The 13,563-nt window shown below is 35.1% G+C and overlaps 1 protein-coding gene across 1 annotated transcript in view; it reads left to right on the forward strand.

The window, feature by feature from the left end:
* rims1b (regulating synaptic membrane exocytosis 1b) overlaps positions 1 to 13,563 on the forward strand; it is a 75,323-nt gene that overhangs the window by 48,012 nt on the left and 13,748 nt on the right. Inside the window, exons 16-21 of the mRNA XM_016507220.1 lie at positions 2,971 to 3,124; positions 4,078 to 4,191; positions 4,628 to 4,690; positions 8,212 to 8,301; positions 11,245 to 11,351; positions 11,628 to 11,666. Coding sequence (XP_016362706.1) covers positions 2,971 to 3,124; positions 4,078 to 4,191; positions 4,628 to 4,690; positions 8,212 to 8,301; positions 11,245 to 11,351; positions 11,628 to 11,666 — 567 coding nt within the window. The remainder of the gene's footprint in view (positions 1 to 2,970; positions 3,125 to 4,077; positions 4,192 to 4,627; positions 4,691 to 8,211; positions 8,302 to 11,244; positions 11,352 to 11,627; positions 11,667 to 13,563) is intronic.

Consider the following 13,563-nt stretch of genomic DNA (forward strand, 5'->3'; position numbering starts at 1 on the left):
TCGAAGAGGGTGTACCGTCGATAAATCTCGATACTGTTTTATCGAGCAGGCCTACTATGATGCAATGCTGTGAATACTTTATGCTTCAGTTATTCATTTTCCATGTTGTAGTTTTATTGCATTATACAGATAAGTGTTTGGGTGAGTAATTTAAGTGCTTCAGTTTACTGATGTTTATTGTTCAGTGCATGAATATTATTAACTGATTGCATTATTTGAAAAAAAATCATATAATTTCTATATTTTTCTTCATAGAAAAATACTGTACATCTTGCCTTATATTAGTTAAAATTGATCTAAATTAAATATATATATATATATATATATATATATTATCATCCTTACGCATATTATACACTTTGTCTTTGTTTTCAAAATCAAAAGAGACTTTGTTAATGAATATTTCCATCACTAATGTTGTTGATGAGATTAATACTGATATTTTAAAGCAGAGGAGCAAAGACAGAAGTCAGAAGTTACTAAACATGAGAACAAAATCAACAGCTACAGTATAAATAAAGCAAGCAAATGATCAAACAACCATATTAATTATTCATACCCCAGTTTGTGCTGAGAAGAGGGTGAAGGAAAAATAAGGTAAAACTGAATTGCTTTGAATGCAGGTTGCAGTGCAGTTATAATATGTGTTGTACTTTATGTTCAGCAGTTGAACTGTATGCTGTGTATGTGTGTGTGTGTGTGTGTGTGTGTGTGTGTGTGTGTGTGTGTCAGGATCTCATCGCATCATTGAAACAGATTATGATGATGGTATAACAGTAGTGTCCTCAGGTGGGTGGGGGCAATCATTACACTGAAGAGTAGAAACCCATCACAGTGTGAGAAAGAAAGCTAATATCACATATTATTACTGTAGAGTTTACAGTTGTTGTTGTTTTTTTACTGTTCCTCTGAGCCTTTTAGTTGTATACAAGCACCTCAAATACAAATGTATTTCTTCTTAATTGGCACAAAGATGAAAGCATAAGATCAAACAGTGTGTGTATGCATTAAATAGAATACTATGTAATAAAAGAAGGCTGTGTTAGTTTGAGAAAAACAGAATAGAGTCTTTCTCCCCCTGTGCTGGGCTGTAGAGTGTTCAACTGAACCACAGAAACACCTCACATGAATTCTGTGCATGGACACTGTGGAGGAATGACTCCACAATCACGCTCTATAAAACACACTTTTATCACCTTCATAAGACCTGTTTAATTTTGTTGTCAAGCTGGAGTAGCTAGAGGTTATAAAGTGATTATAACAGTGTATTACAGCATGTAACAGGATTAATATGGGTCTTATGACAATGGATGTTACCTCTGTTGCATGCCTGTATAAAAAAGCTTGCTGTAGAATTTAGAGCGTAAAAGATAAATACGCTGTGGCTGATATTCTGAATCTCAAGTTTTTTTTATACTTTGTTCCATGACTATTTTGAACATAAGAGTACTGCAAGTTGTCAGACCTGCAGTAAACACGGTATACTCTTAAACTATATTTATCTTGGATATCCAAGATAAAATCTAAGGATTGTTGTCTGGACAATCTGTTTGATTGAAATTTTGTTGTAGAGTTGCACCAATATTATTATTTTTTAAATATATAGTTAATGTCAATACTGAGAACTTGATAATGTGACATATTTTGATATTTATATTACTTCCACATAAAAGAACTCAGGATTCATTTGAACATGAGGGGGGGGTTGTGGGGGATATAATGGAGTGCTTTCCATTTATATTCTGTTTACTAATTTAGGAAAACTTGCACTTGTTCAGAGTTAGTGCTTTGATGAGCAATCATAAAAAGTTCATCAGATGCATGAGTCATGCATTCTCAGAAACCCTGAAGCGCTTAATGCTTAATTTAGGCACATTTTAAATTCCTTTCAACATTGATTGGGGGACGATTCACTTCCTTCCCAAATCTACTTTTTAATGTAACTGCATGCAAGTCAGATTTCTTTTACAAAAAGCCTCAATTCCTTACTATTGCAAATCAGTGTGCTTCTCCAGTTCTAAATTGTGCTAAATTACATTCACTTCATAGTTCATAGATATTTTCGTGAGTGAATTGTAGTGGAAACTGTATGTGTTTCAGTGAAAATGATACATATGCTGTTAAATGCTTCGTTTCGCATTATGATTTAATTAATTAGGCTAGCCTAATTAAAGCTCTGTGGTTGTAACCAGCAACTCCTTGATCAGATGTAGCATCATCTGTAGTTGTTTACAGTTGTACTTTAGAACATTAATTTATAACGTTGATACAGATTGCTTTTGTGGTGTTGTTTGCTTGACATTAGTACAGTTGTGCATCAAGCATCAAGCATTGTTTTTGCTGTTTAACTAGTTTCTAATCACTATGTCAAGAAATACCACAAAAGAACGAAAAACTGGATAGAAAGAAGATGGAAAGAAGCCATTTTTATGGTGCCGCATGGTGATGGAAATAATTATTGAAAGGGGAAAACTCCCATTGATAGCATTGGAAAAAAAAATCCCATATCATATTTTTACCATAACACAGTTGAAAGGCTTTATACATTTCTACCGTCACACAAGACTTGCCATCTTTTTAGAGACTTTCTTGTCTTTCACTAAACTCATGCATCATGTACAGTTAATGCTTAGGTTTGTTCTGCCAAGCGAATGAAATAAAAGTCAAATGTAAAACGTGACACCAATTGATCATGCAAATAAATACATGAAAGGGGACAAAATCAGACAAATGGTAACAGTACAATCATACAGAGCAGATTTTATTTTTCTGTCTTTCTTTTTTGCTTGTTTTCTTTCTAGCATGTGTAGAGCAGTAGCAGTTGTGCTGGTACTTCAGCACAATCCCTTGGCATGAATTGTTGTAGTAGTTTTAGAAATGCGAATGTTGGTGTGTTATTGTCACTCTCCAATGTCCCTTTATTTTTTTGGCTGGAACAAGTCCATGACACAGAATGTACTTGTATTAAAGCAGCAGAGAGGAACTCCAGAGACAGGGAGAGGTCAAGCACACTGACCGTACCTAAGAGACAGGCGGTCATACAGCATCGCTCGCGGTCAGTATCCCCACACAGAGAAGACCAATGCAGAGCCCGCTCTCGACCTGCACACGTCCCTATGCAGAGGTGAGCCACATCAACTGGATACCACAACCTAACTGACCAATCATAGCAACAATTTAGCAATAAAGATTTTTAGCCTTTGTTATTTGTCAATTATTATTATATATTATAATTAAATATATTAACATATATAGTAATAATAATAATAATTATTATTATTATTATTATTAATTTGTCATTTAAAGTCACTTTTGTATTTGTTTTCATTTAAGTTGCATTTATTATTATTTATTTTTATATTATTGTTTTATATTATAATTATATTCAAATCATATAATAATAATAATAATTATTATTATTATTTTACCATTGAAAATCACTATTTGTTTCTTTCTGACTTTTTTCTTATAAGCAGTTGCTGATTAATAATTCCTGTTTTTTATCAGCTAATTTACACACACATTAATAAATATTCACTATAAAAAAACAACTATTGCTAAAAATTGGCTTAAAGGGATAGTTTACCCAAAAATTAAAATTCTGTCTTTAATTACTCAACCTTATTTAGTTCCAAACCCAACCCTTTGTTTATTTTTGGAACACAAATGAAGAAATTTTTGATGAAATCCGAGAGCTTTCTGACCCTGCATACAACAACGCAACTGCCACGTTCAAGGCCCAGAAAGGTAGTAAAGACATTGTTAAAACAGTGCATGTGACATCAGTGGTTCAACCGTAATTTTATAAAGCTACACGAATACTTTTTGTTTGCGCAAAGAAAACAAAAATTATTCAACAATTTCTTCTCTTCCGTGTCGGTCTTCGATAATAAGGAAAACATTTTAACAGTGTTCATGCAAAACTCTTTCATCAGACACAGCATAGATATAGAGCTCATTCATGCGCGCATTTCACTGTAATGCTGATATAGGTGATATAGTTGTGTGAAGTGTCTTGCCCTAAAGATTATGATTTATGTGTGATGTACGACTCATCACTCGTCATGCTCTCCTCAGGAGTCTGGATGAGATCCACAAAAACCGCCATCATTCCTACTCTCCCTCTCACTACCACGACTCCCACCAGGAACATCGCTCCGGAGATTCTGACTATGAATATTCAGAGGACAGGTATCGCTATTCTAGTGCTTACTGCTCCAAATGCATATATAAAAATGTGTGTGTGTTTGTGGAAAAACACTGTAGCACTTTACATAATCGTATGTTTTAGCTATATCGAACTGTATGTTTTTATTCACACCTAGATTGATAAATAGCATCAGGTACATTTGATGTTTTAGAACAGAGTTTGACGTGTTTTCATATTGTGTCAACAAAATGTTTTATGCTGTTGCTCTACTAAATACTAATACTACTAATATGACTAACAGTCATAGTTTTTAGTTCATTCCCGTTAATAATAGTACAGATATTGCTAAATACATGTCTATCATTTTCTACACATATTCCGTTTTCTTTCTTTTCTTTTTCCTTACCATCCTCTTACTTTTGTTTTATGTTTGGTTGTCAAACTGTCAATGTGTCACCATCACCATGGCAACCTTAGCGAGGTCCTGGAGATGCACAGATCAATCCGAGGTGGGAGTGCTGAGTGCCTGCATACAAACAGGTAAACATCCAGAGCTGCCACTTTGAGTTACCTGTATCCCAGAATGCCTTGCCTTTCTATGTTTCTTGACAATTTTAGAGCATACAAATCTTATGGTGATGACATAAATATAAGAGAATTTAGAGCAAGTATTTTTTGCCTGTTTACACCTGGTCATTTCATGCGTTTTCGCTGATCCGATATCTATCTGATTTGTTAAAACATTTCCATTTACACTTGGCCACACAAATGTGTCGTCACAAAACGGATATAAATCCGATCTTCAATTCCCGCGCTATATTTAAATTTAACGGCGTTCACGTCAACGAAATCAAAAGATAAGCACTGTATTTTATTAATTATCAGCTCATTTTGAGATCAAAGACCACAATAGGAGAGCGTGCGGCATCAGCACTGGAAAGATAAGTTTGTCTTACTACTTTTAATGAAGATGATTGTGTGTTGATCGTCTGCGTATTACTTTGTTTTATTCGCGGCAGTTTGCGCGTCGCTTGCTGAAGAGATACTCAGCTACTCGTCCACTGCGATGCGTGTTGCATTAGCGCAGTCATATCTGACTATAATGTAATATAGCCTATAACACGCTCTCACACGTTAATTATTTTAACATTTTGGGCGGAGTAAAATTTACATACGTTGTTTCAACAACCAGATGCATTTACACTGGTGTAGTTTCATCTGGAATGCGGCCCAGACCACCTCCTGAAGTGGTTTGAGCGATCGGATTTATATCCGTCTCGAATGCGTTTCGGAGGGCATTTACACCTGGCCTTTTCACGATCAGATAGCTATCCGATTAGACAAAGTGCATGAAGTGACCAGGTGTAAACAGCCCCTTTGAGTTCATTTTGCTTTTAAGAATTTACATTAAATCTTTATTTACAGTCATTTATCATCTGTTGTCTGCCATGTTAAACGATTGAAAAGATTTTTGGTGTTTGCTTGAGTAATGGTTTTCATTATGTTTTGCCCTTTTTGATGCCTGCTTGTTTGTGCTATTGTAATTAGGAAATTAGCTAGGCACTGTAACACACTTCCCCCAAAGATGCCCTTGTTAGTGAATGGTATACATAAAGATATTTACAGGTAAGCTATTGAGCAGATTCCCATACTGTTAGTGAAACCTGTCAGACCCTTGCAGTAAATGTGTGTGCTGTTTCAGTCATTACAGACATAGTTTCCCCTCCCTTTCATTGTGTTGTATCTCTGTACTGTCGTTTACCATGAGTTGTATTTTGTAATAATATAATGTGCATTTATTAATTGTCCACCAATCATTCAAAGCAAGTCTGCGAAATTGCTGTAGCTTTCTGTTCATAAACACATACTCAGTTATTACTTTTTAACTGCAATTCAAAATCAGAACAAGCTATCGATATATATATATATATATATATATATAGATTGGTGGACAAAAAATATATATATTTAGGTAAAACAACACTGTTTAGTGAAGATGAGAATCCAGTAAGCAGAATATGCAATATATCACAATTTTGAATAACTATACACTAAAGATAAAGAATCAAACTGTTAAGTTATCATGACCCAAATATGAATACAATATTATATCACCAGGTCCCTGCTGATTCCCATCCTAGTGTACATTTTTTAGATTTTAAGATACTTAATTACATTATTTGAATAAAGAGTATGCTTTAATCTGGTTTAAGATAAACTTGGCATATATACTGAAAATTCAGTATCCACAAATGAGGAAAATTAAATGAATTACTCTTATTAACATTCAATAACACGTATCGAATATTGAATATCTCTTGGTCATAAAAACATATATTGTTTTTCTAGACACAACTTCTAGACAAAAAATTTGTAGGAATATGCATTTATCTACCTTTTGAAATAAAATGCACTTATTTTACACATTTCAAGTATTAACACATTAAACATTTTTTTCCCCTTATGCTTTCTGTCATCTCAGCATCACAAATATTATATATGAAACTAAACCCGGCAACAAGTCCTAATTTTAAAATCATTAATTTAACCGATTCATTCAAACCAGATGATTCATTCATTAGGAAGTAAGTGACCACTGTCTCTATGAGAGGGTCATTGAATCATTGACTCGTCCCGATTTGTTCAAAAATGAATCATTCAAGAACAAAATACTCTTTTGTTGCTTTGTTTGGAACTAAAACAATCAACAGTCAAAATGAACAAAGTTGTCTCTTAAAATTTTCACACAATACAATGAACTCATTGTTTATTGAATGGTTAAGTAAATATGACATTTGCAGTCATATTGATATTCATGGAAAATAGCACTTTTGCTTGTAATATTGCTTAAATATATTATGTTAATATAAAGACAGAAAACAGTAACTCACACATTCTGAAAACCATTCTGTATAAAGCAGAATTGTCCCATAAGTAAGGGGATTGGAGTTGCATGTGTGATTCTTCAGTATGACATTCAGATTAATTCAATTAATCAAATTAGCATTTAATTCAGTCAAGCAGAGTCTCGAGACATACATAGCTGCAGACACGCTTGTACACAACAGCATGACACCTTATGTTGTCTCATATTTTCCTATAAAGAACCCAAGAGTGTCCCTTATTGTCTTCTTCTGAAGTTGGCAACCCCAATCACAAAGATGGCTTCTAGATCTATTTATTCAACTGAGAGCATTAGTAGTTTCCCTTCTTGTGATGTTCACATTTAAAAAGCCCCTTTCTACTTTTACTTCATTTTTAGTTCATTTTTGCTTTCTTTTTATGTCTGTTATGCATGCTTTTGTTTATTTCTTTGTTTCTTCCCATGCTAAGCTCTACCCTCCCTGCATGCTTAAAGAACAAACCGTCCCGGCAAACAGAGAGGGATGGTGTTATCAGGTTCACAGACGAGGTCAGCTCTGGGTAAGGGGCCCAAATCCAAACCAGATAACAATCAATAGCAAGTGAGAAGGAGCAGTGAGCAATTAAAATAGTTTGTGCTGTGCTGGAAAAGGCGCAAGTATATATGCCTGAGAAATCAAAGCAGCAAGCAACTATTACAATAGTAATATGCCATATCATGCCATGTATTACTGATGGCAACCCCTCCCCCAATTAATATGTTAATAGTCAGAGAATCAAAAAATTAATATAAAGTATAATGCAAAAGGTAGTTACTTTAAAGAGATATTTCAACATGATTTAACCCATATAAGTTTTGTTGGTACAAAATTATTATATTTAGGTAGATTCAGCTTTAACCAGTTAATTTTGATGTTGCCATTTTTAGGTTACTGTCAGTTTAATATTTATGTACGTAGAGGAAGAGAACAGATGAGAACATTTGAAAATGGTCCCATTGGTCATAAAGTCTTTTTAATGAAACAGTAAACTGTTTTCACTCATTTTATGATTTTAAGGGTTTCAAGTGTAAGTACCTTCAAAACACACTACAAAATGCTACAAAAAGGACACACTGTCCCCACTGTACACTGATGGTTAATAATGTATATATTAATCTGTTAATACTGTTCTTTCTTTATTTCTTTCTTTCTTTCCAGTGATCTTCAGCCTTCATTAGACAGAATAAGAAGTGCCAGTACAACTTGTTTGAGACCAGAGTCAAACTTCTACTTACCTGAAAGAGAAAGGTATGTGGAAACAAGGGGAAATCAGTACCTACAAGTACACTATTCTTACACTGCAGTGTCTGTGTAACATCTCAAAAATATTTCAAAAGTTCAAACAGTAAAGATGTTTACATAATTAAATAAATAATAAATAAGTTGATTTATTTATTTGTTAATTAATAAAAATTTTGAGCAGCAAATCAGCATATTATAATGATTTCTGAAAGATCATGTGACAAGGAAGACTGGAGTAATGATGGTGAATATTCAGATTTGCATCACAGGAATAAATTACATTTTAAATTATATTTCAATGACTACTCTATGTACTGTAGTCACAGAAGTACAAGTAAGCTGATTTGAGATTCGTAGGTGAAATAAGTCATTTTTTGTATTGTTGACTTTATACGATTAAGATATCACAATAAGCAGCAGTGCACAAACTACAGGCAGCTACAGGTACAGCCAAGTTCTGAGGGGCTCCCAGCATGCACCTGTCAGCTCGTGGGGAGTTAGGGCAGGAACCCCCTAAGCTGGTCTGGCCAAAGGGCCTGAGGGGAGGCTCTCTCCTCCTCCTGCCACCCCTGAGGATAGAGGTGGGCTGGAGTCTAAACACAGCCATAGCAGAAAAGGGCAAGGGCAAAAAGATAATATGTAATGAAATAACAAAAACTCAGACATCTGAAATGGGTAAACCAATAACAAACAAAGGTAAAAATAGTGAATAAGAATAAATTGACATAGAAAACAAATACAGATAAGTGATAAAGAGATGTTTAAAGGGTTATGATGAGATCTCACCTGTCGCCATCAATGGTTTTCTTGTTAGCTATCTGACAGCTTGGCCTATCCAAATTGCCAGAATGCCTGTGAGATGGAAAATGACTAATCCAGAAAACAAACAGAGTGGGAAAAACAAAAACAAAAGGAGGAATGTAGGAAGCTAAATGGTCAGATAGCTAACAAGAAAACCATTGATGGCGACAGGTGAGATCTCATAATAAACCTTTGAACATCTCTTTATCACTTTTTTATCACTTTGTCTGTTTATGTTTTCTACATCAATTTATGCTTATTTACTATTTTTAGCTTTGTTTGTTATTGGTTTACCCATTTCAGGTTTTTTGCTTGTCTGACTTTTATATTTCATTACATAATTTCCTTTTTTCTTTTCGCCCTTGCCCTTTTTTGCCGTGGCTGTGTTTAGACTTCAGCCCACCTCTATCCTCAGGGGTGGCAGGAGGAGGAGAGAGCCTCCCCTCAGGCCCTTTGGCCAGACCAGCTTAGGGGGTTCCTGCCCTAACTCCCCACGAGCTGACAGGTGCATGCTGGGAGCCCCTCAGAACTTGGCTGTACCTGTAGCTGCCTGTAGTTTGTGCACTGCTGCTTATTGTGATATCTTAATCGTATAAAGTCAACAATACAAAAAATGACTTATTTCACCTACGAATCTCAAATCAGCTTACTTGTACTTCTGTGACTACAGTACATAGAGTAGTAGACAGTAGCTGCTTCCATCCAAAGATTCAAATTAAACTTATGCGCAAAACTGGAATATCGCATAAAACGTATGCTAATTAAGCACTGTTTCCATCCAACGAGTCAAAGAGAACAAAATCGTCACTTCCTGGTAAACTGTGGCACTAAATATCACTAAGAATATAGGAGAAGCCACTGAATATAATAATTTTCATATATGATATAAATTACTTGCACCTCAGTGCGAGCAGACGAAACACAATAAATGCTGTCAATGCTTTCGTAGGTGAATGCTGCTTTTTGTGAACGCAGTCGTGTAAGACAGTTATACAGAAATACTTTGACGACAGACTTTGCTCAGGCATTTCAGAATGACCAACATATAGATGCTGTGAACGAGATAGGTCCACTGCTAGTCACGTTATCCCGTCTCATAGCGCAGTCACATGACTTTTTCAATGCGCATGGAGGAATTTATTTGGTAAATGTGTTTCCATCGTAGTTTATGCGCATTTTTAGAATTTATGCGCCTCTTGGTGTTTCCATCCAGCGTTTTTTATGCGATATTCCAAAATGCGCATAAAAATAGGTGGATGGAAATGCAGCTAGTGTTGGGAAGGTTACTTTAGAAAAGTAAGAGTTACAGATTACAAGTTACCCTATTTAAAATGTAATAAGTAGTGCAATTATTTCAGTTACTTTATTAAAGTAATGTACTGTAACTGATTACATTTGATTAATTTTTGATTACATTTCTAAATTTCTAATGAAAGTTTAATCATTTTGAAAGATTTAGAACAGACAGGGTTAACTTTACAGTAGGACTCAACACGGATTACTGTCAGACTTTCAAAATCCTTTATCACTTGAATTAAGATGATTTAATTTTATAGCACAGCCGCACAAAATCAGACTTTAGCACTGCTTTTTACTTATTTAAAATCATAAGATATAGTTTAATAATTATGATACTGTTTTTGAAATCAAATCCTTGTATAGGTACAACAGGAAACACTGGCATCAATGCCTTGGAAAAAAATGTTAATCTTAAAAAGTAAAGCATATACATAAATCCAAATAGGAAATAAAACAGTTATCAAAGAAGCATGTGTCCTATTCTGTGTCCTAAACTGCTGAAACATTGGTGTCTCTTATTTTAGAGCAGTCACTGCAATTTGGGAAATAAATCAATCAAATCTGTATGCGTGTGAAAATATTCAGATGTAACCCTCCTTTGTAATTGTTAGCATTTTCATAAGTAACTGTAATTTAATCACACATTTTTTCTCAGTAGCTGTAACAGATTACAGTTTCATTCATTTTGTAATTAAATTACGGAATTCCGTTACATGTAGTAACTAGTTACTCCCCCAACACTGGTAGTAGAATGAAATATCTTTTAATCACATTTTAAAATTGTTCATCTGATGGAAAGTAGTAATCAGACCATTTTTCTACTTTAAATTTTGACAAAATCTCTCTCAGAGAACTTCAGCATGGTGGACATTATTCCCCGGCAGGGACCACGTCATTAGGGCGCAGGGGCAGACAGCTGCCACAACTTCCTGCAAAGAGCAGCAGTATAGAGCAAGGTAAGCAATTCATTCTCTCTCTCTCTCTCTTTCTAAATACTCACAAACTCAGACAGCAGTAACCTAAAATGCTGTTACCATTCAAATTCACACCCCAAACCCATGAATCTGTCCCAGTGCCAGTTACCTTTATAAATGCCAGGTAATTTCATGGCTCCTTGGTCCGTAGACTTTTTTTTTTTTTCATGTGGTCAACAAGTTGTTGATCTCTCTACCTTACTCCTTTCTGTCTCTTCTCATGCCATTTCTCATTCCTTCAACCCCATCTTCATGAAGACCATGTCAACAGTAAACCTGAGGAGAAACCTAACTCAGGTATCTCATTCCATTCTCTGCATTTTGCCCTAGAATTGATCACTTGCTTGTCTGAATAATATCAGTTTTTACTCAGTGGTATACTGTATATTGCATGTTCAAACTTAACAATATTTGGAACAAAAAGTATTAACTCACCCAAGTTGGTTATTTGCTTGTCAACCAGCCTCTTTGTTCCAAAAACTGACTGACCATCTTTAGATGGTTTGTTGCTGGTCAGATGATTTATCAGTGTTAACAAGCTAATGACCAGCTTGGACCTGTTAGAAACCAGCTACCATTGTTCCAAAATGTAGATACCAGCTTACATCGAAACACTACAGGCAGAACTATGGTCAATTTTGTGATTTTGGGCTTTTTTGCTTCCATAACATCTTCTTTCAGACTAGTAGAAATAAAACAGCCAATATATACAATTAAGTGTTTATTTTATTATCTATTGTAATTGTCGATTTCAATTACAATACATATCTTTAAAAACATTAGTACTATCATGATAACTCTCAGAAGATTTTAGCATGGTAATGTGTATGACAATGTTAATGTATTTGTTCTTGGCGGAATAGATCTGCTACGCTGTTGCTGCTGAATTGCTGCTGCTGTTGGTTATTGCTGTTGTTGTAGATTTTTGCTGCTGCTGCACAAGTAACACATATAATAGAGGCAGATCTATACAGGTGGAGCTGGGGAAGGTGGAGGGTTTCAGAGTAACTCTGTAAGCGCTGCAAAATGCTCTAGTGAGTGCTAACCAGCCATTTCAATATAAAGTAGCAAGCTTATTCGCTGCAACATGAACCACTCAGCTTGTGCCAAGTAGTTTAACGCTGTGAATATCATCAGTTTGCGCTAACCACAGTCTGCGCTATCTAGAGTTTCATGACAGAACTTGGCATTTCTTTCTCCATGCATTCACATATTCCTATCTATATTCTGAAGGTTTTTACGGAGGGGTTTGTTCATATAACATTCACTTGATTTATATACTGTAACATTTTATTCTTTTATTTTATTTTATAGACTGTTTTTTCATATATATGGAGTCATAAATATAGAAATACAAAATTCCTTTTGTAAAAACCTTTAATATGTCAACAATGGAATCTTGAACCTGGCTTCATCCAATGTTCAGATTTTCTGTTCTGGAAAATATGCAAATAAGTGCATATTTAAATAGATAATGTCTGTTTACATATTTAAACATTTCATAAAACTTGTAATACAAAACAATTGTACTGTAATCAGTCAACTGGATAAGTATGGTGATAATCTATTAGTTATATTTTTGTATCACCGTAAACTGGATTTTTTTCAAGCAGGGAAGATTTAATATTCGTTTCCACCAAAAAATAACAGTGGCTATGTTTACATGCAACCAAATAATCTGTTTGTAATCGGATTGACGGCTCAATCGGACTGAAAAGTCTTCATGTAAACACCTTAATCGATTCGATTGAGCTCGATCGGAATGAAATTTCGATCGGATTGAAGGGGGTGGTTTATTCCTTTTCTAATACGATTGAGAGTGCATGTAAACACTCGATCGGATTGAACCCCGAAACTGAAAGGACTGCGCATGAGCAATGACGCAGAAATAGTGTAATGACGTATGAAGTGCGGAAAGAACGGCTCTACCTTTTGAATAAAGTGTTGTATAAATGCGTGTCGTGTCATTATAAAACTCTCCTTTCACTCGGCAACTGTGAAGTGGAGCAGGACAACCTCCCACCAGTCCTTGTTTTGGATACTCATCCACAGGCAACCCGTTTTGGGACACACTTACCAGCTATGTGGATTTTTAGAAAGTGTGCAAAGCTTAACGTCTGCACTTACCATAGTTTGGATTTAAGAGTTCTCCAAGCATCTGCTCACAGATACCCGGAAGTACTGGGCCAAACGG

This window comes from Sinocyclocheilus anshuiensis, unplaced genomic scaffold (genome assembly GCF_001515605.1).
Source record: "Sinocyclocheilus anshuiensis isolate Anshui unplaced genomic scaffold, SAMN03320099.WGS_v1.1 scaffold1448, whole genome shotgun sequence".
NCBI lineage: Eukaryota > Metazoa > Chordata > Actinopteri > Cypriniformes > Cyprinidae > Sinocyclocheilus > Sinocyclocheilus anshuiensis.